This window comes from Brienomyrus brachyistius, chromosome 13 (genome assembly GCF_023856365.1).
Source record: "Brienomyrus brachyistius isolate T26 chromosome 13, BBRACH_0.4, whole genome shotgun sequence".
Taxonomy (NCBI): Eukaryota; Metazoa; Chordata; class Actinopteri; order Osteoglossiformes; family Mormyridae; genus Brienomyrus; species Brienomyrus brachyistius.
The window spans coordinates 15233849-15256722 of NC_064545.1; the positions used below are offsets into that span (position 1 = coordinate 15233849).

The 22874-nt window shown below is 47.1% G+C and overlaps 4 protein-coding genes across 5 annotated transcripts in view; all 4 read right to left on the reverse strand.

The window, feature by feature from the left end:
• Window positions 1-5070: 5070 nt before the first annotated feature.
• gdpgp1 (GDP-D-glucose phosphorylase 1) lies at window positions 5071-7947 on the reverse strand. Its single transcript, XM_048972425.1, has one exon. It carries the CDS (start codon window positions 7224-7226, stop codon window positions 6093-6095), a length of 1134 nt encoding a protein of 377 aa, XP_048828382.1. The 5' UTR covers window positions 7227-7947; the 3' UTR covers window positions 5071-6092.
• A 92-nt stretch (window positions 7948-8039) lies between these two features.
• Window positions 8040-11023, reverse strand: LOC125706009 (RCC1 domain-containing protein 1-like). Its single transcript, XM_048972424.1, has 8 exons — window positions 10559-11023; window positions 10156-10362; window positions 9875-10040; window positions 9622-9743; window positions 9441-9542; window positions 8865-9008; window positions 8751-8780; window positions 8040-8509 (listed from the first exon to the last, which is right to left on the reverse strand). Exons 1-8 carry the CDS (start codon window positions 10845-10847, stop codon window positions 8352-8354), a joined length of 1218 nt encoding a protein of 405 aa, XP_048828381.1. The 5' UTR covers window positions 10848-11023; the 3' UTR covers window positions 8040-8351.
• A 31-nt stretch (window positions 11024-11054) lies between these two features.
• unc45a (unc-45 myosin chaperone A) lies at window positions 11055-19609 on the reverse strand. Its single transcript, XM_048972420.1, has 19 exons — window positions 19409-19609; window positions 18985-19177; window positions 17657-17832; window positions 17487-17576; window positions 17230-17397; window positions 16981-17149; window positions 15778-15948; window positions 15168-15339; window positions 14782-15082; window positions 14607-14701; window positions 14368-14509; window positions 14123-14263; window positions 13905-14032; window positions 13682-13748; window positions 13482-13595; window positions 13161-13276; window positions 12303-12420; window positions 11987-12142; window positions 11055-11760 (listed from the first exon to the last, which is right to left on the reverse strand). The coding sequence occupies exons 1-19, from the start codon at window positions 19430-19432 to the stop codon at window positions 11470-11472; spliced, it is 2832 nt and encodes a 943-aa protein (XP_048828377.1). The 5' UTR covers window positions 19433-19609; the 3' UTR covers window positions 11055-11469.
• Window positions 19610-20071: 462 nt separating this feature from the next.
• Window positions 20072-22874, reverse strand: part of LOC125706008 (furin-like) — a 32280-nt gene continuing 29477 nt past the window's right edge. For both annotated transcript variants that reach the window (XM_048972422.1, XM_048972423.1), the window contains exon 16: window positions 20072-22286. In XM_048972422.1, the coding sequence (XP_048828379.1) occupies window positions 21679-22286 (608 nt within the window). In that variant the 3' untranslated portion in view covers window positions 20072-21678. The remainder of the gene's footprint in view (window positions 22287-22874) is intronic.

The window sequence follows — 22874 nt, forward strand, 5'->3', positions numbered from 1 at the left end:
TACCGAGATCATGAAGGAATCCATTGCTTGCATTTGAAAATGTGTTAAATCAGTGTGAAGGAAATGCAGCTGGCTAAGTCGACATCTCAAAGAATGTAGTCTGACCACCAAGCAGATTGCTGCGGGGAGCGCGGTGGTGCCGGGACTGCGGATCACAGCACAGGAGAATGCCGCCTATCCTGCGTTCAGTACTATCCGCATATACATAATAATAGTAAATTCTCATTTAGCCGTCCCTGTCTTGCTCCCCATAACACACATGTAGGTGAGAGCAAGCTTGGCAGTGAGGGGGCAGCGGTGCCCATGGATCAGGGGGCTCAGGGCCTCGCTCAAGGATCCATGAACAGGTGACTTTTCTGCTGTAGCCAGGCTCCAATCGGCGACTTTCTAATCACAGGCACAGAGGCTCTGTCCACATAGTCACTCACATGGCCCCTGTAGGAAAGCAAGCAAACAAACAAGCAAATAACGAATTCATGAATCAATAAAAAGTTGTCTAAAGGTGCTTTTTCACCACACCAGGTACTGTACTTTTGGTGTGGAACTTTCGGTACTTTGCCTTTTATACTGACTTCTGGTGTAGTGCCAGTGCCAAAAGTTCCAGGACCTAAATTACCAGACCAGCTGGGGTACTCTTTTGGTACTTCGGTACTTTGGGGTGGGACATGAAATGCCTGATTATAATTGTTTCGGAGATTGCATGGAACACGTATACAAAAGCGGTGGAGGTAAACTTTAAACTGGATTTTTAAACATATACTACAATATCTTGAAAAGGAATGAATTTCAAAACTTGCTAAGTGTTTTTTCCTGTGAAAGAGTAAAACTTTTTTCCCGAATTAAGCTTAAACTCCTTACAGAACTGAAGGTAAGAGAAAGACTATTTTCCAGCTGACATGTGATACTTGTATTAATATCGCACATTAATTTGCACCACATTGAGTAAGGACATAAAAAGTTCATAGAAGTATTTATGCCATTAAGTGTTAAGCACACACAGAAAAGGCAGCCACGGCAAGTTCATCCGGAGGATATCTCACCGCTTCACTTGAACATTCCAGATATTATCAAGGCGCAAAAAAGAATGAGGCAATAGGCCTATGTGACATAACTGTGTTTTCCGTACGTCTGTAGCTCAGTAATATTCCCTGTGATCTTGTCAGGGTTGGCCCTGGGTGTCTGGGTGTCCTAGGCGAGATTCTGCTGAACGCCATGCTAAAGCCACGTTCCAGCATGTTTAACATTGTGTTTTGGATTTTTATTAACTCTTTCTTATAATATTGTGGTAAGCTACTGAAGTGGAGTCCAGACTTGGACTCGAGTTTAATCTGAATCCAAATATGAGTTGATTCGGTCACGTCTTCGGGTGGAATTTTTACTGATCTTGACTTGGACACAGACTTTAGACGCTGAACAAAATACTGGAATTAAAAAATATTCATTTATAACAAGAACAATATGTTGGATATGGACCGAAAGTAGCACATGTAAAAACACACCTTGCTTACCTTATGTGTATGTATCTGATGTACACATAACCTATTATTTAGTATGACTATAAGGTACCAACAATCCACTCATGCAAAGGTGCAAAGTGCCAGCACAGAACAGCATAGAACAGCGCAAAACAGCACAGAACAGCATAGAACAGTACAGAACAGCACAGAACAGCATAGAACAGTACAGAACAGCACAGAACAGCACTGAACAGTACAATGCTGCCCTTAACGATTCATTGAAATTTCAGGTGATGCTGGTTCCCCAATCTCTGCCCTCGATTCTAACTTAAAAAATATAGATTTCTTTAATGCCTGGTGGTTTATGTTAATATTACAATTGGGTGCAGGAAGCAGGACAATTTAAAGGATTTAAAGAATGACCCATAAACACGAATCGTTTTGTCAAAATCAATATATTACCCATGCAATAACATAAATTGTGATGTAACACTGGATGCATGGTGGATATACAGGGATGGGCAAAATCATCCATAACAATATATTAATAATAATGCTCATTATTAATAATAAGGAGCGGCATGGTTGTCTTCAGAACTGCTTGAATCCCTTGTGGAATGCCGTTACACAAGTCCACAACGGTGATTGCTGCTGTATTTGGCCATTGTTCAAGAAGAGAACCCCCCATGACTTCAAAGCAGAAATGTAGAATTAAAATTTAGTGATTGTCATTGTTGACACACCACACCACATAGTGCATAACAACGAAATGTGTTCTCTGCATTTAACTCATATGTGACAATGTGACATAGCAGGAGGCAGCTAATTCAGCGCCCGGGGAACAGTGCTTGGGGGGCAGTACCTTGCTTAGGGTACCTCAGTGGTGCCTTGCTGGTCAGGGATTCGAACCTGCAATCTTTCAATTACAAGTGCATGACCCTAATGTACATATCAGTGCCTGAAGGCTTCAGCAATGGTCCAGTGATGTGAGGCCATGCAAGGCAGTTAACTCCATCCTGGTGTTTTTGAAACCACTCTTGAATTCGTTTGGTGGTACATATGGAGGCATTCGAGCTCTGACCTCAACCCCATCAAACACCTTTGGGATGAACTAGAACAGAAATTGTGAGCCAGGCCTTCACATCCAATATCAGCACCTGACCTCACAAATTCTCTTCTGCATGAAAGGGCAAAGATTTGCGCAGACACACTCCAAAATCTTGTTTAAAACCTTCCCAGAAGAGTGGCAGCTGTTATAGCTGCAAAGGGGCGACCAACTCCATACTGATGCCTGTAGATTTAGAATGGGATGTCATACCATTTCCTGTGGGTGTAATGGCCAGGTGTCCCAACACTTTTGTCCATATAATGTAGATGGAAATATAATTTTCGTTGACTAAGAGGTGAAACTCTATGTCATCATTAATTACTTTAATGTACACAAGTGTCAAAAAATATCATCGAATTGACAGAACTGTGTAGTCTGAAGATTCATGCTGCGTCTCAGCCTGGCCGCTTCATAACTGGTTTTTAAACGCATTCCTATCTAAAGTCACCACATGTGACAATGACAGAAAGTGGGTTCTCCTTATCTCTATCAGAACAGTCGCATTCCCACAATATTTTGTTCATGTGGCTGATCATGTGGACTTAGCAGACCACGTGCTGGACATTCCATGTTTGATTTTGGCAGCTGATAGCCCCTCGAAGCCCTATTTCAGCTGCGGGTAATTATTTCATGTGTCTGCATGGTATTCATTCAGATCCGCAGCAGGTGTGGATTTTATCACTGTATTTCATAGGACTTTAATTAAATTCTCCCCGTTCAATATATGACCTCAAACTTAAGGAAGAATCTTCTTTACTTGGCAGAGTGCATATTTGAGTTTGGGAGATGCTTGCTGACTTGTGCAGCATTCCTATATTGCCACGCATGCTCTTAAATAGAAGATAATTACATCAAATGCTAGCAATAGCTAGACTAAGGAATGTAGCCGTAGTCTTAACCTGTTGAAATAGCATGTGATTAGCTGCCTAAATATCTAAATGGAGAATAATCTGATTAACAGCAAGAGATATCCAGGTCTCTTGACTGTGAATGAGATTTCGTAGGTTTTTGCCTGTTTTGAATTTACAAAAACGCCTAAGTGTCACCTGCCTGCATTCAAGTGACACACGAGAAAAAAGAAAATTACCAGTTCGGTTGCACCTAAGATCTTATCTGATCTGATAGCAGGTTTCTTTTGTATTAGATCAAGATGCCATTATCTCCTGTTCCTGTCTTATCTTACTGTTCTTACTCAGTCAGCACGAGGTGCCAGGTTGCTTGATCCAGTGATAGCTCCCAATCTGTCCCCCCCCCCCCCCCAGCTAGTTTGACTCAGTCATGAACCTATCTTTGCTGACTGAAATGTTATCGGTCCGATCAGCACTCCAACAAAAGCATTTAGCTTGGGCACTGTGTGGGCAGCAACTCAGGGGAAACCAGACGGTGAAAACCAGTTCTCTCACCTCTGGGAGACACCCCTGAATGACACAATGATCCAGGAGAACATTCTCTAAACTTTCAGAAATCCAGTCACATCCACCAACAAGCCAGTTGATGGGAAACTCTAATTTCATACTGTGCTCTTTGAATATCCATGTTTGGCTGGTTGTTCACTTTGGTAAACATCCGTATATACTAAAAATACAAGGCAGTATACTGTGAATAAAACACAAAAAGGCAGTTACTGCTGCTGAAAAATAAGATGGTGACCATTAAGCAATGTACAGATTAATGTAAAAGAAAAAATGTAGCCTTTAACAGTTTCTGAATGAGAAAATTAACCCTTCCTTTCTCGTAGGAAAACTGCCAGTGATATGTAGCTGAGCAGTCATGTGACACAGTGAGTAAACCTGCCAAACTGGCAGAGAGATGTTACTCACAGCTACTGAAGCATATTGATCATTCTATGCAGCCACACCCTCCACAGCTGTCACATATCATAAGCCCTGAGGTTAATCCTGGGCATGTGGACTGGCAGTGCAATAGGCCATGAAGAACGGCAGAAATGACTATAAATTAGCTTTTGCTTTCATTTAGTGTCCCAGGGACACAAAACGCCGCACTCACCCTCGCAGCTGCTTGTTTGTGCAACAGCTCCCTCTAGTGGACACTATGAACAAGACCATGCACCTCTCTTTGAAATCCCGGCCAAATCCTTTCCTTCTACTGGTCTTGCACCCTTTCCATCCATCCATCCATCCATTTTCCAAACCGCTTATCCTACTGGGTCGCGGGGGGTCCGGAGCCTATCCTGGAAGCAATGGGCACAAGGCAGGGAACAACCCAGGATGGGGGGCCAGCCCATCGCAGGGCACACTCACACACCATTCACTCACACATGCACACCTATGGGCAATTTAGCAACTCCAATCAGCCTCAGCATGTTTTTGGACTGTGGGGGGAATCCGGAGTAAACGGAGGAAACCCCATGACGACATGGGGAGAACATGCAAACTCCACACACATGTAACCCAGGCGGAGACTCGAACCCGGGTCCCAAAGGTGTGAGGCAACAGTGCTTTGCACCTTTTCATTTTTGTATAATAGTTTATATTCCTTTTTCAGCTTAAAGTTCCGTTTTAATAATAATAGATACAGCAGGTGTGGAAGCCAACAAACCCAAAACACCCAACACAAATCTTGCCATATAAGAAATATTCAAAGCAACAAATTACATTTGCACATATTTTACGTTTTGTGTTACATATCTCAAATAATTAAAAACAAAATGGCATTTAAGTCTCCTAAAACACTTAAAAGTCAAGTATTTCATAACTTTCTGCACTGACTAAACCTTTGTGTATATTCACACATACGGTAAACAACTGGAAGCCAATGAGCAAAACAGCAGCATTTCCAGCGGCAGGATACGACGGGCTTTTCTCATGTGGATAAATGCATCAGCGTGTGACTGACAGCGAGCTTGCAGACCGCTGGCTGAGCACTGCAGCTTTCAGAGGGCTTTTTTTATACAGACCGCTGGACTGAGCACTGCAGCTTTCGGAGGGCCGTTTTTATGCAGACGGCTGGGCTGAGCACTGCAGCTTTTGGAGGGCCATTTTTATGCAGACCACTGGCTGAGCACTGCAGCTTTCAGAGGGCTGTTTTTATGCAGACCGCTGGGCTGAGCACTGCAGCTTTCGGAGGGCCGTTTTTAAGCAGACCGCTGGCTGAGCACTGCAGCTTTCAGAGGGCTGCTTTTATACAGACAGCTGGGCTGAGCACTGCAGCTTTCAGAGGGCCTTTTTATGCAGACCGCTGGGCTGAGCACTGCAGCTTTCGGAGGGCCATTTTTATGCAGACCGCTGGCTGAACACTGCAGCTTTCGGAGAGCCCCTTTTTGTGCAGACCGCTGGGCTGAGCACTGCAGCTTTTGGAGGGCCCCTTTTTGTGCAGACCGCTTGGCTGAGCACTGCAGCTTTTGGAGGGCCCCTTTTTGTGCAGACCGCAGGGCTGAGCACTGCAGCTTTCAGAGGGCCCCTTTGGTTTTGGATGCAATAAAAGAAAAAACAAAATACCAAAAACAAATAAAGGTACAGTAACAGCCACAAAGTGAAGGAGCATCATCACCCTGATATGATTTCACCTCAAATAAGGGATTGTGTAAATAGTTCTATGAGCTCCAGTTGCAGCTGAAAAAAATCCTCCTCAGGAAGAAGATATTTCTGAATAATGTGTTTTACATTGTTTTCAGTGGCAGTGTCAAACTCCTCCTGGCTCTTAAAGGGCAGGTGTCCAGCAAGCTCACAAAGGGCAACGTTGAATGCTGATTCTTCCTTGGCTCCAAAGACAGCCGTCCGTGGCCACACAACAACGCGCACTCCAGATCGATCGCTATCTGGCTGAAAACCAATCCTTGGTGAGCAGCCTCGGGTAAAAAAGAGGTTGTGCGCAATGTTCTTCCTCACTAAATAGTCAGTCAGTTGGCAAATATCACCAGATACTGCTGACAAGTCCAGACCTTCAGTATAAAAGAGAAACCCAAACGGGAATTCAGTTAGACGATAGAATCCTTTTCCTGGAATTAGGGATTCAGATGGAGCAGATTCTATCCGCAGCTCATAATCTAAGTAATAACCATGAAGGTGTAAATGGTTCACCGAAGCAAATCCCCCAAGGCTATTGAATCCCACCCGAAATCCCGGAACACAGCTCAAGAGCACAGATTCAATTCCAGTTCGGATGGTAGTAGCATTTAAAATCTGAGGAAGGCACTGTGTTGGATTAGGAATAAACAGACAGTGACCAAACTCTAAAGGACTTACATTAATCACAACAAGCATCCTGACAAGTCCACTTTTAGATGAATCGTGACAGGAATGTCCTCTTCCATCTTTCAGATGAGGACCAGAATGTGGTTCAATTGTATTCTCTTTGCTCATCTCAAAAATAATTTCGTTTGCACTTATTTTATTGAAATTGAACTGGTTTGGATCGAAACTTTGTCGAATACTCAGAATTTCCTGAGGTTTCCGTCTCTCCTGTCCGCGTTTGATGTTGAGTTGAATTACGAACTGTGATCCACCAGGCAGAATTCGAGTTTGCAGATCACCAAGGTGATAGCGGAACATACCTTGGCTCATCTTCGCAGCCCATCCGGACCTCAGCATATTGTCGAACTTCGACAGTTTTGAGCATCTACCGCATCGTTCAGACCAGCAGACATGACGAACAAAGTCCTGATCGCTGTATACAAAGTGCTGAGTCACGCACGTCGCCATGTAGCTAGATATATTAGGTGTTTCGGGAGCGAAAGTTTTACATTTTCCTAATAGCCTGAGCAATACATGCCATTAACAGAACAGACAGCATCATCACAAACCCGAATGAATGAGGTGCAGCTCTTCCGCGATCAGGCTACATGCTGTTATGTTATGATGACGTTGCCAGATGGAAGGCCCCTTAGGTTACTAATCACATGCCTGTCTTGAACTCCGCAAATAATAATGATAATAATGATGATGATAAAATAACAATAAGAATAATCCTGCTTCGAGTACGGTATGCTTATGCACATAAAATTTGCATACAGTATTATGTCGTTACTATAGGAACAAACGCACGGAGATCTCAGCATCAGTCGTGTGGTACTCAAATCTGGAAGTGATACGTTATAACTATTATTCTAGCAGTAAATGCACACAATTAACTCAAGGCGAAGACCAGTTCTACGCATATTAACTACATGCGGCGTTTAGCTAGAAGGCGTGAACGCAGGGCTGTGTCGCTTTCTTCATTGTACAAGTTGCGGACGCCGATGCGGCTCGAAAGTGATCGGATGGATTCATTAAAAAAAGAACGATCAAGCAGATTCCTTTTCCATTGTGGCACCGCTGCAGTCAGAGCTTTATTGTGTATCTAGGAAGAAAAAGTATTGGACTATAAGTGTCTTTTAAATAAGTTACAAATCTGTGTTAGAAAAATAGATTTCAGTGCATGAGTGCAGTTTGATGCATAGTGATCAGGTTTAATTTTCAGTTATGCAGAAATCCTGGATGACTGAAGTAAGCAAGATCATAGAAAGTGGAAAGTGCTTTCAGTCTCATGAAACTTTATTATCTACAAAAATGAAAGCCACAATATTTAGTTCAGACATAATACTGCTTCCCTAATCCAATTCACACAGACCGATATTTGGAACCTATTTAACATATAAATTACCTTTCAGCATTTTTTCTTCTACAAGACTGACTGATAGTCACTGGTTTAGCCCATGTCAGGCTGGACTGTTTCAAGCACAGCTGACTGTGTAGAGCAAAAGCTTGTGTAAATAAATGGAGCTGGAATCACCTCACAGAGCTGATTTGTCATTTGTAATCTTTGCAGGGAGACTCAATGCCTTGTCATCAGCTGAGTGAGGGCTCCCTTTCAACTGCACACACAAACGTGTTCCAAGGCCCACACACCACATCCAAAACACACAGTCCCTGATTGGAGAAGTAGTCAACCTGCATTGGCTGGTCTGAACTGTGGGGGGTACCATGTCCAAGCTGACCATAATCACCTAGGAAACAGTTTGGATGAGAAATGTGCAAAGCGCAATACTTCAATCAAGAATTTCAAAATGATCCTCTCTTTATTTAATGAATACCATTTGTGAATGGCAACATTTGTTACAGTAACAATAGAAATAAACCACTTCATCTTAATATACACTTTACCTTTCAGTAAATTTCCTGTCAAAAGGACATTACCTAGACTGATATCTTGTTCGATATTAAAAAAAAAAAAAAACAAGAACTTACCCCAACCCCATGTAAACAAATCACCAGTTTCTGAAACAACAAAATTAAAGTCAAGAACATCCAATAACCCACAGGATCACCAGAATGTCAATGACCTTAATGTAAGCTACTTACTTGTGACGGCTGCTGTGTGACGTGACCCACAGCTAACCTTGGTGACCTCGGAGTCCTCAGGGATGTCAACGAGGGCAGGAAAGGCCTGGATGGAAATGAACACCCCTCTGCTGTCCTCTTCTCCATCTGACTGCAAGTGAGTTGCTAACCAAGATTGAACCATACAAGGTTAGTAAGACACCACAAAAAAGGACAGACTTCAGAATTACTAATTAACTGGATAGAGTGGTTTTCCAGTCAGGGGTAGCCCTAATCTCTAAGAAAGAAGCCCAGTTTGCTAATGATAATTATTTAGAGTAAGTGGCTAAAACAATTAGAATAAGAGTCTCTATTGTCATATAGACAAGGCCGGGTAGAAATATAAGTGGGCACAGCTTGTTAGAGACATGACAATAGATAATTAACAATTACAGACAGAGAATAAATACAAGACAAAAGATGCACAACGGAGAGGGGAAAATGCAGTGGTTTGTACAAATACACGTAATGCAATGCTGACAGCTATATATGATGCATTCATTAGCACATCTGCCAGGCTCATGGATAAGAGTGAGTGGATAGAGTTGTCAGGTTTACCAGCATCCTGGCCTGTGAGCCGCCTCGCCTCGTTCAGCGCTCTGGCCGGCATCCCCAGCTGACCGCTCTCGTTCCAGCCCCAGGTGTACACATCGCCCCCACCTGCCATCACAGAAATACACACCCATAAATCTCAGCCAAAGCATAACTGCCCAAGAAGCTTATTACGGGAGGGGCTTACTGCTGATGCACACGGAGTGCCAGTTCCCTGCTGCCACCCCCGCCATAGCCACACCCCACAGTGCCTCCAACACCCGTGGCTCCGTCTCCCCAACCAGCTCGCCGTGCCCCAGCTGACCATGACTGCCAACAGAGCCATAAAGCAGAGCAGTCACACCAGTGCCAACCCTTCCAGGAAGAAAATCAGGGGTGGATATTGGGCTGGGGTACACTGAGTGAGAGTGGGATCAGACCCCATTACCGTGGCACCTCACCTGCCTGATCCCCAGGTAAAGACCCCCCCTGAGGCACTCAGTAAGACAGCATGCTGCTGCCCCAAAGCCAGGCTGGTGACATTCAGCTGTGGAGACAAAGGACGAAAAAACGGGGGTGCTGTCCCAACATATCCTCCTGGAACCAAAGGCAGGGCAGATGGGAGCCCTACAGACACAGGCAAATGCAAAAGAGGAGACAAACAACCAGAACAGTAATTAAGAATAACATCAACCCTGTATAATGAGCTATAAAGAAAACTCGTACTTGTTGAAGACAGTACCAGCCTCATCGGCAGGACCACGGTCCATCTTCCAGACAGGCGCGCCAGTCACTTCCTCCAGCGCCCAACACTCCACCCGGTCGGCGAAGCTTAAGGTCAAGTATCTCTCGGAGACCTGCGCATCCAGACAGCCGCGGCTCTGCGACACGCTGTGAGGCGCAGTGTGCTCAGGGGCCCCGAAGCCGGACAGACAGGCATGGCCGGCATCTGCAGGAGAGTCGGAGTGTCACGCCGGATGTGTGAAAGACGGCAACCCTGCGGCTGCAGTGGAAGCCATGTCTCATCAAAGCCTGCATGGGCTGCTTTGCTTGTCAACGTAACTGCATAAGTGGAGATGGATTAAATTCAGACGTTTTACTATAAGAACAAATGAGATTTCCATAAAATGCAGGCGGGGATTCACCTCCAAAGTGCAGGGTAGCTCTTCGGCTCCAGCTGGCTCTGATCAGGACAAGTGTCTGTCCCGTGTTCACAGCCGCAGGCTCACTTTCGCGCTTAGGCTGCCGATCCGAATCGCAGCAGCCGATCTTCACAGGAACTATAACTTTGACTTCGGCGTCTTGTCCCGTTCCCTCTTTCCCCTCGCATTTCGCCGCTTCACAAATCTGTCCAAAGGCATTAAAGCCGAAGCCGAACCAAACCATCTGAGACCCAGATACCGCTGGACGACATTTAACCCGGAGCATGCGCATTGGCCAGGTCTATTCCCTTAAAGGCGCAGGCATACTTTTAAAAGTCCAAAGCATCAATCCGTCCATTAATTTACCAAACGCTGATCCTGGACAGAGGCGTGTAGCTCATCGCGTGTACAACACAGGGTACAAACCATTCACTCCATCCCTGATATATATTATTGAATATCATATTTTGGCATTAAAAACAAAGAATATTAAAAACTGTAAGATTTAGATATTTATTTATTAGTGCAATGACAATATCTGTGTTTACAGTGAATTATTTAAAAATACTGGAATTGTGCTGGACTTAAAAAGCACTTCTAAAAAGGCACAGGTAGCCCCAGTAGCCTAAGCTACATACATATTCTCCTTTGCTTTGAAGTGAAGCATCGTATTCCACTGGGAAGTAGAAAAGGGACTTTGGAATGCAAAAAACAATAGAAAACAGACAGCGTGTGAGCAGCAGAGAGGCAAAAAATTTTGGTCTCATTTTAGCTTCAGAACCTGTGATGAGAAACAAAGTGAATATAAATAATTCTGGCTACACTTCATGGTAGTCTTGTGTTAGAGAGAGCGCCAGGTGACGTGCCGGCAGGTGACGTGCCGCTTGTGCCCGGCCCAGCCCACCCCCATGGCGTTAGGGCTCGGCAGAATGGCCCCCCTCCCCCTGGTCGCCAGTGCTTTTGATAAAGCCGTATTCCAGCGCCACATCCAGGCACTGCTTGGCTGTCCTGGCGACGGGGCCCTGCCCCGGGGCGCCCCGCTTGGCCAGGACTGAGAGAATCTCCAGGGCCTCGCTCTCCATAAGCTGCTGGGCCAGGCTGCGCTCGGCCTGCATCATGTTGTGGGTGATGACGGCTCCTCGCAGCTGCAGCTCCACGTTGTCATTCAGCAGCAGAGACTGCAGGATCTCAAGCCAGTGGCTCGTCTGTAGGAGGGCAGGAGAGAGCACCAGTGGTCATGTGGCCTTCTGTGTGCATTCGTGCCGTGCGCGTTGCCTGGTGACGGGAGGCTTTAAAGCCACAGTCGGTGGGATTATCATATGTAGGTTTACCCTTTGTTGCCCACTCCCATCGCCCACCCCACATCTCAGAGCTGCACTGCCTCCCATCGTTCCTGCGCGTCTGCATCTGCGGGCCGTGCTGGCGGCTCACCGTGTCGGGGATGCGGCTGCAAAGCTGCGGCTGTTCTGAGGTCAGCATGGCCAGCGTGCCTGCGGCAGCCTTTCTCAGCCTGTCGTCATCCTCCCCGCTGTACAGCACCAGCAGCTTCAGACGGTCGTTACCCGTGGCAATAAACAGCTGCTGAACCTGTGCGTCAGCAGCCAATTAGAACACGCCCCCTGGTGACACGTCTCATTTGGCCAGCCATAAATGACTATTACGCCACAGCTAGGCTATTCACCGTTTTGGACCAACTGCTGCTGCCTTAATAAGAGCGGACCATAGCAGTAGGTGGAGCAGCACTGACCTCCGTGCTCAGGACCAGGTTGCACATGCACTCGGTGGCCGCAGCACGGACGAGCGCTTGCTCCTCGAACATGTAGCCCTCCACTTTCGGGACGGCCTTCTCCTTGATAATCTTCTGCCTGGGGGGTGAGGAGACAATGAGAACTAAATGAGCAAAGGGCCAGCAAAGTCTTTTATAGCTTTGCTTTTTTATTCAGGTGGATAGTACAGATCCAGAAAGTAAGAATCCAGACCAAGATTTTGTTTCAACCAAGCAGTTGAGTATAAAGAGTGGCAGTCATGGAGTATTAAAGTGGCTGGCTAAGACAAAATCTAGGTCTGCATTCCTACTGTCTGGACCTGAACTTACCACCTAAGGTTTGTATATTTTCAATTTTCATTTGAAATTCAGGTTAGTTTTAGTCCAGTGTGGGCTTATTTGTGAAATATATTTCTATATAGTTTTATATATTTTAGTTTCAGTCTAAGCTCTGCGCATCAGCATGTTTCCACTTGGAATATTAAGAGACCTCAACTTCCGCCAGTGTCCTTGCGTATTTATGTAATGCCCTCAGCTACACCTTCCAGCTTTGTAATGAGCCTCTCAGAGGAATGCGAGCAAAAATAAATCAGCCCTGGAAACGGTGTGAAAGTGCTTATCCACTGCTGCGATCAAACAGCAATAAAACACAATAATCTTCATTTCAATACTCTCAAAATCTCATTAATTCACGTAAATTGCTATTATAGTGAACATGAGAAGCAGTGTGAAAGTGAAGAGAGAAGAATGGAAAATGTGTTATTGTATAAACACTGGATGCTGCAGTTTACGCACTCGCACTGACGCAGTACGGATGCCAGCGGACAGGCAGCGACCGACCTGAGCCTCTCACTGACGCCCGCCAGGTTGGTGAGCGCCATCAGAGCCTCGAAGTTCTGCAGCAGGGTGCATTCCAGCTTCAGCAAGGTCACCAGCGGCCGCACCACCTCATAGACCTGCAGGGGGCAGTCCTGAGCAGGGGCCCTTACACACACACTCGTGGTCTCAGGACCAGGTTGTACTCTTCATTACATGCTCTTGAGACACACACTAGAGTTGATTCTGCCCTTCCACACACACACACACACACACACACACACACACACACACACATACACACACATACACTCTTCTAGGAGATGCCAGTGAGCGTGTACTTACTCTCTCTCCAGGGAAGGCAATCTCTGGATTGGACGTGATGGCGATTTTGGCCAGAGCCTGTGCGGCCTTGATCTTTCCCACATCCGTGCCCTCAGACGCCAACGGAATCAGGGCCTGGAGAACAGGAGGAGACCCAGCACTGCACTCACCAGGCCATGGGTAACATCTTCCAGGATGAGAGAGAGCTGCAACAAACTTACCTTCCCACCCCCCTGGGCCACCACAGTGCCTCTGTCCTCCTGCCTTTCAACCAACGCCAAGAACACCCTGCAGAGAGAGTTAAAGATTTACGGACAGAGTGAGCGAGAGAGCGAGGGAAAGGACAGGTTCAGTTGTGTAGAGATATCTCTAGAGCCTTCAAGAACAAGGAAAGATTCCCAAACTGAGGACTTTTTATCTTGTGAGGCCTGCTGGCAGCCTGACCTGCTGATGCACTCCCGGCACGCGTCAGTGAGGGTGGGGCTCTCCTGTTTCACCATGCACACCAGCGCAGAGACCACACCAGCCCCCAGCAGCTTGGCCAGCCGCTGCTGTACAAACGACTGTGCATCCTGAAACGTACACACACACATGCTGTGTCCAGGACAAGAGAGTACAGGGGCACAGAGGCCCAGCGGAGGTTCCGATTGGCAGACACGCACCTTAGGGTGCTCCTCAGGGACGTGCTGCTTTGCGTACTTGGCCAGCTCCACCAGCTGGGGGTCAGGCTTCTCCACGTCGTAGCTGTTGGTGCAGTTCACCAGCGTGGAGCCCACCGCAAACAGCACCGTCTTATCGTCAGACTGCAGACACAGGTATCATGTGTAAAACGACTGACTACACACTGGCTGTTACCTACAGAGAAATGACAGGATTGTAAGAGCTGTGGGTGCAAGAGCTCAGCCACCTTAGCCAGCTGGAACATGGCCTGCAGAGCCTGTTTATCCTCCACCAGCTCCTCCTTCACGTCCGCGTCGAAGGTGAGGTATGCCAGACCCTCGATCGCCCACCGCCGAGAGCTTGCGGGCAGGGACTCGTTGCACAGCCACCTGCACCGGGGAGGATCCGCATCAGCAAGGGCAGCAGTTCTGCGGGGGCGAGAGGCGGCCCCCTACGCTGCAGGCGAGTGGCAAAGCAGTGTCCTACTTCCTGCTCTGCTTGGCCAGCTTCAGCGTTGATCCCTCCGCAAACTGCTTCATGCTGAAGTCGGTCCCTCCGGCTGAGCCCAGCTTGCACAGACCCTGCAGGAAACACGCAGAAACTCAGTGTGCGATGACTTCTCCTCTTGAAGGTGGGGGCCTGGGGCAGGGGCTGTACTCACCACTAAGGCCCGCACTCGGATGCCATCATTCTCACTCTTTTTGTAAAGGTCCTTCAGCAGTGCCACGCCATTGGCCGTGATGAAGGAGGCCCTCTTGGCCTTGCCGGCTGCATGGATGAGGGCCTCCACTGCCACCTGCTGGTGGACGAGGTTGTGAGAGCCACACTGGGAGATGACGGCATCCATAACGCCGGACAGCTCCAGGCAGCGGTTGCCGACGTCGCTGGGGCCCTGTAGCAGTGCTGAGACCGTCTGAATGGCGCGTAGCTTGCGGTCAAGGGCTGAGCTACCAAAATGCTGCCTGATCAAAAACAACAACAAAAAGTCAACCAGATGGTGCCTCTTCTCCCCTCCCCTGCCCCCCCACACACCCCACTGTACTCAACTGGACATATTCCTCGCAGAGACGGCTGAAATTCTCCCGCTCCTTGTCTCCCTTCAGGTCGTCGTACAGCTTGTTCAGTAGGACAGAGCAGCTCATGTGCGTGTTATCAGAGAGCGGGGGCCCACCTGAGACCTCGGGGATGGTTCCCGCTACCTCGAGTATCTTCTTGAGCCCTGAGTGAAGAAAGAACTTGTAGGAAGACCAACAACACCAACGACTAGATACCCTGGGCCCATGTCTGCCTCATGACCCAAAGGTCAGCATCAAGTCCTCTCCATCATTCCGCTTCCTACTAGTAGATAAACAGACTGTGCTTATCAACACCTAGTGACCAACCATGACCAAAAGATTCCCACTGATTCCCATGAATACTATCAACAGCCCATTTACTCAGATGATTTTCCAAAAGTCTTTCTTCCTTACAGGGGGTCTCGTTTTCCTTTTCCCCCTCACCTTTACAGTTTATTGGCCGTCTGTGAAATCTGTAATGTAAAGTGTATCTATAACATAGAGCGTATGTATAACGTAAAGCACAATGTCACAGCAGACTTGTGAAAACGCATCGTATGAAATATCCCACGTGATTAGAAGGCGCAAGAGACGACCCACACCTTGGTCGATCACCCACAGGGTGAGCGAGTTGTCGGGGTCCTTCTGCGACTTGCGGGGCACCTGTTTAACCAGCAGGTTGATGGCGCTGTCTCGCCCGGAGCCCGACACGGACGGCGCAGGCAGCATGTCCAGGAGGTGCTGCAGCATGGAGCGCAACTCCCGGGATGGCTCTGCGGAACATGCGGATTCCAGAAACAAACTCCCGCTCAGTCCAAACCGGTGCAAAAGCGTTCACAGACCTTACTGTGGGCAAGGCTCCTCTACAGCGAGAGTAAGGGAACAAGGAAAGTGAGGTATGCAGAGGAGAGGGGACACTGGATTGTTTCAGCGTGAAACAATGCATCGTTAAATGTGCTTTAATTAGCATGACGTGATGTAGAGGGACACTGATGGCAGCGTGTGTATTTTAACTGATATGAACTTAATGTTTGCTAAAAGTTTCTTTTACAATTAAATTTTACAATTTATCAGAAACAGGCGTATTTTTCCCTCAGAAATTTGTCCAGTGCGCACGTGCGGCGTTAACACGGCTGTGTTTATGTTTAAGGCTTGTGTCAGTGCAGGTTTTATGAATGCAGTGTTAGACTAAACAAACACTCAGGAGGAAACCTTCAAATTTATGGGGAGCTGCCTTCAACATCGAGTACAATCATGCGACTGAGCGCAACATGCATGTGCAAGACATGTCAAAACAATATCCGTAAATCCGTAATTTGTTTATGGAACGTCTCGTTTAAGTCATGTTTAGCAAACAGATCTTTATTATAAAAAGTCCTTAAAGGCAAAATGTATAACCTCTAACATCATAGAGAGTGATTATTTCATGCATAGAAGGTGATCAATGAAGCCGTTCACTGGAGAAACCATTCTACAGCTCAGCAGATGCCGAGTAGTAAAACAGAGTTAGCAGGGAGCATCGTAGGCGGGATTTAAGACCTTAGTTGGTGAAGCTTCATGTGAAAATGTATGTGAACTAGTTAGTTTGTTCATGCCAAAATTAGATTATTTAATAATTATAAACTTATATATAATCTAAAAAACTAAAAACCGTGCCTTCTCGGCAGCCCCCCGTCTCCCTGATCATGACCCGACGCCAGAGTGGCCTGGGACCCAGCAGAAATACATAGTAAAATTCTGATGATGAAGGATGCTGTACTATTGGTGCTCCAGGAATTTCTATGCAGCGATGATTATGTTCTCACCTGGCAAGATGGCTGCATCTTTGCCCCTGACGTCCTTCTTCATGCCCTGGGTCAGGGCCTCGAACATGACCTGCAGGAGGTGACAAGCGGCTAGAGACACAGAGTCACTCTCGGAGCCCATGATGGAGCACAGCTTCTCCATCCCCATCTCATTGACGATGGCCATAGTCTGCGGGACAGAAGCGAGATCAGGTCAGTGGGAGTTTGCAGGAAGGCAGCTTCCTGGGAGAGAGGAGGACGACAGCCCACCCTGGACTGGTGTCCGGTACAGAGGCCCACGAGGCTCCTGAGTGCAGACAGCACCACGTCCTCCTGCTTGAATTCCAGCAGCTTTTGCAGGAGCTTCACGCCATCATTCCGGAAAATCTGCTCTGCTCCGGCCTCCTCCCGGGACAGAACCACCAGGTTCTGGGCAGCCTGGTGCATGGAGAAGGGAGACGCAGGAGCACTCTGTATGAGGACACCCAGATGCAGGAGGTTGTAGTGGGGGGAGGGAAGGGACTCACCTTTTGCTGGTCAGAAGGCTGTGAAGAGGCGTCCAGGAGGAGGTTAAACATCTGCTGGACTCGGGCATCAGTGGAGGACGACTGCACTGTCTACAAAGCAGCAGCGAGCAGATCAGCCCAGCACAGAAATCGTAAGTCAGCACCGGCTCCATCCCAGATGACTCCTTTACCTTCTGCTGGATCTGAGCTCCAATCTGCCGCAGCATTTCCTGGAAGGCCTTGTTCTTCGTCTCCAGCTGTGTGCACCACTGGGCGTCTAAAAATGCCTGGTCCAGCCTGCCCAGCTTCTGTAATGCCTGAGCACGACGGAAACGAGCCTTCACGTCTCCAGGGTCTGTCTCCAGGGCTGTGGAGAACGCAGAACCTCACCTTGGCACAGACATCGAAAGCATCACGTGGGGAAATGCCGAGAGATGGGAGGAAGCCCGAGGCTGTATCAAAGCTGCGCAATATCATGCCCACCATTGTCACTGGGTGTCACCTGCTAGTCTATCTGCCTCAAACAATGGTGGCCTTCCTGCCAAGCAACAAGATTGTCTCCCGTCAGCCTGGACACCTGCTCCTTTAGCCCAAGCCCCTGTCTGATCTTCCAAATGCTCCTTCTCGATCACTAATGATCCAGCAACGTTTAGGCACAAGGATCCCGGACGATCAGCAAAATTCATTGCCACTCAAAAAGTCTCTGTATGGCACTGCACCTTACCTTTTTATATATATAGTGCCAGTCAAAGGTTTGGACACACCAAGCTGCCTACAAAGGAGAGTGATAGTGTCGCATGACATGACCTGACCTGGCCACCTGACCTAAACAGAGTAGAATTGAGGAGTTTGACTAGAGAATGAAGGAAAAGCAGCCAATTATTGCTCAGCATATATGCGAGTATTCCTTCAGGATATATGCTGGAAAAGCATCCCAGGAGGCCACCTCATGAAACTGGCATAGAGGAGAGAGCAGGGGCAGCCAGTCCCTGGAGCTATTCGGGTTAAGGGCCTCACTCAAGGGCCCAATAACGGGATCACTCTGCTGACCCAGGGATATGAAACAGCATCCATCTGAGCCCCGTGCCACTGGCCACTGGTCTGCCCATCGCAGACCTACAGAATTATATTAGACATTTTTTAGGGCTTGTGTCACTCAGGGGTGATTTGAATTGTCCTACACCCCTCTTGCATTGGCCCTGCCACCGACATCTTATGTTATATACACTACACGTATGTACATGCATGTGTATGTATATGTATACACACATATTTTTTTAATATATATATATATATATATATATATATATATATATATATATATATATATATATTTGTGTGTTTCTCATGGACAGCAGGATGGGGTAGAATTTTTTTCCTCATGGGGATCAATAAAAATATCATTAAGTCATTCATTGTATAGGCGGCTGCTGATGTAAAAAGGAACTGATTACTGTACTTATACATCTTTCAAAAATCGCTTTTTATCATGCAGATTTGCCCTAGACGGTTACCGTACCTTTGGAGGCGTCCGCCTCTGCTCTGGAATAGTCCTCCAGTTTAAGGTAACATGCTGCGCGATTGCGATGCAGGACTGCCTTCTCTGACGGGCTGTCCGTCAGTTTGAGAGCCTGTGTGTAGCGGCACACAGCCCCCTCCACGTCTCCACTCTTGAACAGACTATTGCCCTCCTCCCTCAAGACGAGGGAGTCCTACAACCAGGATTGAAACATGGAGGAACACGCGTTCACACTGACCCATGGCACGGTGGTAATTTTATTAAAGTGTACGTGTTGTTGAAATAATATTTGATCTAAGCCCAGCGTTGCACGACTCCGGTCAGCTTTTCCTGGCATCGTTAGCAGTCATTAATAATTTAGCCAGCGATATAGTGAAGCTACACGGACACCTGAGAATTCGATTTCCCCATCTGCTTTACCTACCTTCTCCTTGCCGTTTGTATTCATTCTTGGTGAGCGATCACTCGATAACTGTGACAACGGCTATGCTATAACGCTACTATTTACCATACCACATCCAAAATCTGTTTTTATTGATTGCCCATAGATCTCCTGCTCTGAAATCCTCCCTTGACTTGACGTTGGGTGCACCGATATGACGTTACATACGAAGCCCCGCCTTCTTCCCGGCATTCCAAACCTTAAAAGGAGAACGCTTGCAGAAGGCCCCCCAAGTAAAACTAAAAAACGTTAGTTTTCAGATGTTTTTAAGAACCAGAAACTGTAGTCAGGCGTCTTTCCTGTGGTTCAGGCTGTTGCATCCATGTATTTCATTGTGGAACATAGAACTTGATTATCATTAAAGAAATATATACACAAAGACGTTATCCGGAAATGAATCGATGTCCTCAGCTATGTCGAGATACTTTAAATTCAGTCGGCAAGAATATCACGTTTGTGTTTTATTTATAAATGCACCTATTTTGAGAACTTCGATGTCCACACTGGAATGGCTTCTTCTGTGTCTGGCAGCTTCTGTGCAGGGCGGTAGACTTATGCAAAACCGTCTTTACTATTACTTTACTATTAATAATCACCGTGTATGACCAACGAATCAATTCACTTAAATGGTGGTAAAAAGAAACCTTGTGGTTTGCATAGTTTTTATTTCATTTTCGAATTCAATAAGTCTGTTAAATAGGGGGAAAATAAAATAAAAAATACAAGAAATTAATGTTCACTATACGTATTGTACAAAAAGTGACCCTTTGTTGGAGATTGTCTTCTGTTCCAAGCCCTTAGAGGGCTTTCAGAAAACATTGGTAAGAATCTCAACCAGGATAGATAGAGCTTTAAGAATTTTCTCACACACACATACACAGACACACACACAGCTTCAGCCCTTTATGTTGTTATTCCACACACTGTCTAATGGAGACCAGGTGACAGCACAGTGGGACTCCCCGATCCTGAAGGGGTCCCATGTGAACGAGGAGGGCTCCTGATGCCTGATCAGTTGGGCTGGATTAGGCCACACTGACCTTTAGACCCTAAATAAAAGGAGAACCATCTCTGTTCCATTCCATTTAAAAACTAAATGTAAATTATGACAAAAGCAAACATTCACATAGAAAGTTTACAATATGGATATGAACAAAGTCTCAAACAATGTTGGATATAAAAAGCCTTCAACTGTACATCCCACACACACATACATTATAAATCAATCACTAGTAGATTTACGAAGGACACCTTTGCTGCCATCATACAGATAGCAGTGAAGAGGATGAACCGATTCACATCGTGATGTCCGCAGGTTTCTCCCCCAAGATACTCCGCCAACACAGACCCTTAACCTCTGAAGTGAAAGCCAGAGAACTCAAGGCTCCCTAAGGCTCCCCAAGGCTCCTGCCACTCGATCACTATGTCTGAGACATAGACAGGATGTAAAAGAACAGGCTGCTATTGGCTCAGATCTATGAATGGAGCCCCTGAAAAATGGGGTACAAGAGGAAAAGAAGGAAATCGCTGCCAAATAAGCACGGGAAGTGCTACACTGTTTGCAGGACCCAGCCAATCAGAATAAATGTCATACAAAAACATTTGACTGCTTCAACATTATAGTACAAACTCTTTAAACTTCTGTGCCAGTTTACGTAATGGAAAGCAGAATGCTGTGCATCACTGTACGTCTCCAGGAACCAGGGTCATGGGCTCACAGCACACTTGTCTCAAACCTCCTTTATAGTTCAAGAACAGCTCAAATCCTCAAGACTAAGACCTTCCCAATCTCCGCACCAGGGGGCAGAGCATGAATGGCAGGTGAAATACTGGGCTTTGATTCACTGAGAACATTACTGCTGAGCAGCAAAGAAAATAATAAACACCGCATGTTTCATTCGTTGAAGATGACCATGTTTACATCCTCAACTGCATTAGCAGAAACGAATCTCTTGGGCTCTACTGGAGCCCACCCACCTTTTGACTCCGCACACATCCAGCCCCACCCCACATTTCATAGACCTTCCTGGGTTCTATGACTCACTCATGTCATCACAAACTCGCTGCTGAAACCTGCTGCAAAATCAGCACTTGTTTACTGTGACAAGGAAAATGTTTTAATCGATGCTGTCAAGTCCTCACCCCCAGAGGTATGTTTGGATCTCCCACCCACCCCAGCTCGATGCTAGGTTACCAGCCGCAGGAGAAGGCAGATGATTGTTCATTAAAGACAAAGTCATATGGAGAGGCTGTTAAAGGGCGCTCTGTGTTTTGATGAAGGCCGTCTTTTCATTGTGAACGTCAATATCGTCATCCTCGGACTCGGAGTTGCACCCATCTTCAGCCCAGACGGTAGGGATGCCGCGGTAGGTGACCACCCTCCCGCAGCCCGTGCCCAGGCCCCTGGACGCCCCCGCCCCACACTCCAGCCTGTGCAGTTTGCTCCACCGGCCACAGGGGGCGCTGCCACCAGAGTGCAGCTGTAGCAGCACAAACACGGCCATGAAGGTGGCAGCGATGAAGGCACAGCTGAGCAACGCCAAGGTAACAGGCAGGCGAGATGGGGGCCCGGGGCTGGGGGTCTTTGGGCCGACGGGTGTCTTGCGCTGCATTTGGTTTTGGTGCTGGCAGGTACCGGCACTGGGGTCCAGGTGGCTGTGGGGGGGGCAGGACAGGCAGTCCGAGGAGCTGAGACCGTCACACGTGTGACAGGCCGGGTGGCACGGGAGGCATGCCTGCACCGACCAAAGCTCCACCCAGCCGTGCAGGGAGGAGTTTAAGGGCTGGGAAGCTGGGCTAAAGCCGGGGGGGCAGGACCTCACACAGCCCTGACGGAACAGGAAGAATCCAGTGCTGCATTCTGCGGGATGATGCGGGGGGGGGGGGGGGGGGGGGGGGGCAGAGAGGAGAGATGGACAGCAACAATCAAAATATCAATACAGAAGAAATGATTGAGCAGCACCGTGCACTGTGGGGGGTCTGGAACAAAGCAAAGGCAGAGGAAAGTTCTGGCAAAAGCCTTCTGCAGCCTTCTGTTCTTGAGAACAGCTACCTTGACCGAGTAAAATAATTGGCAAACCGAGTGATCTGTCTCCTTCAGAAAATGCATCAGTCTCTGGGAACAATAATGATTCATTAAGGGTAGTCGACATCAGCGGTGGGGAACGGCGTAGTTATACATTTGAAACAAGCCCAAAGTTACCAGCATAATGTTAACTGGACCATTAATGGCCACCTTCCATGTATTTCTATAAATTGTCTCCTTCTGGGCGATAGGCTGTAGGGTGGCGATGTGCTCTGTTCCTTATCAGTGAGCTCGGCTTGAGAAGGAAACTTAATGCAATTCAGTTCTGCAGGCAACCTGTCGAATTAGGCAGAGCTATCTGTTTTGGTCACTGTGAAATTCAGATACTTTTTAGTGCATTTCACTGATAATGCTCATTATGCA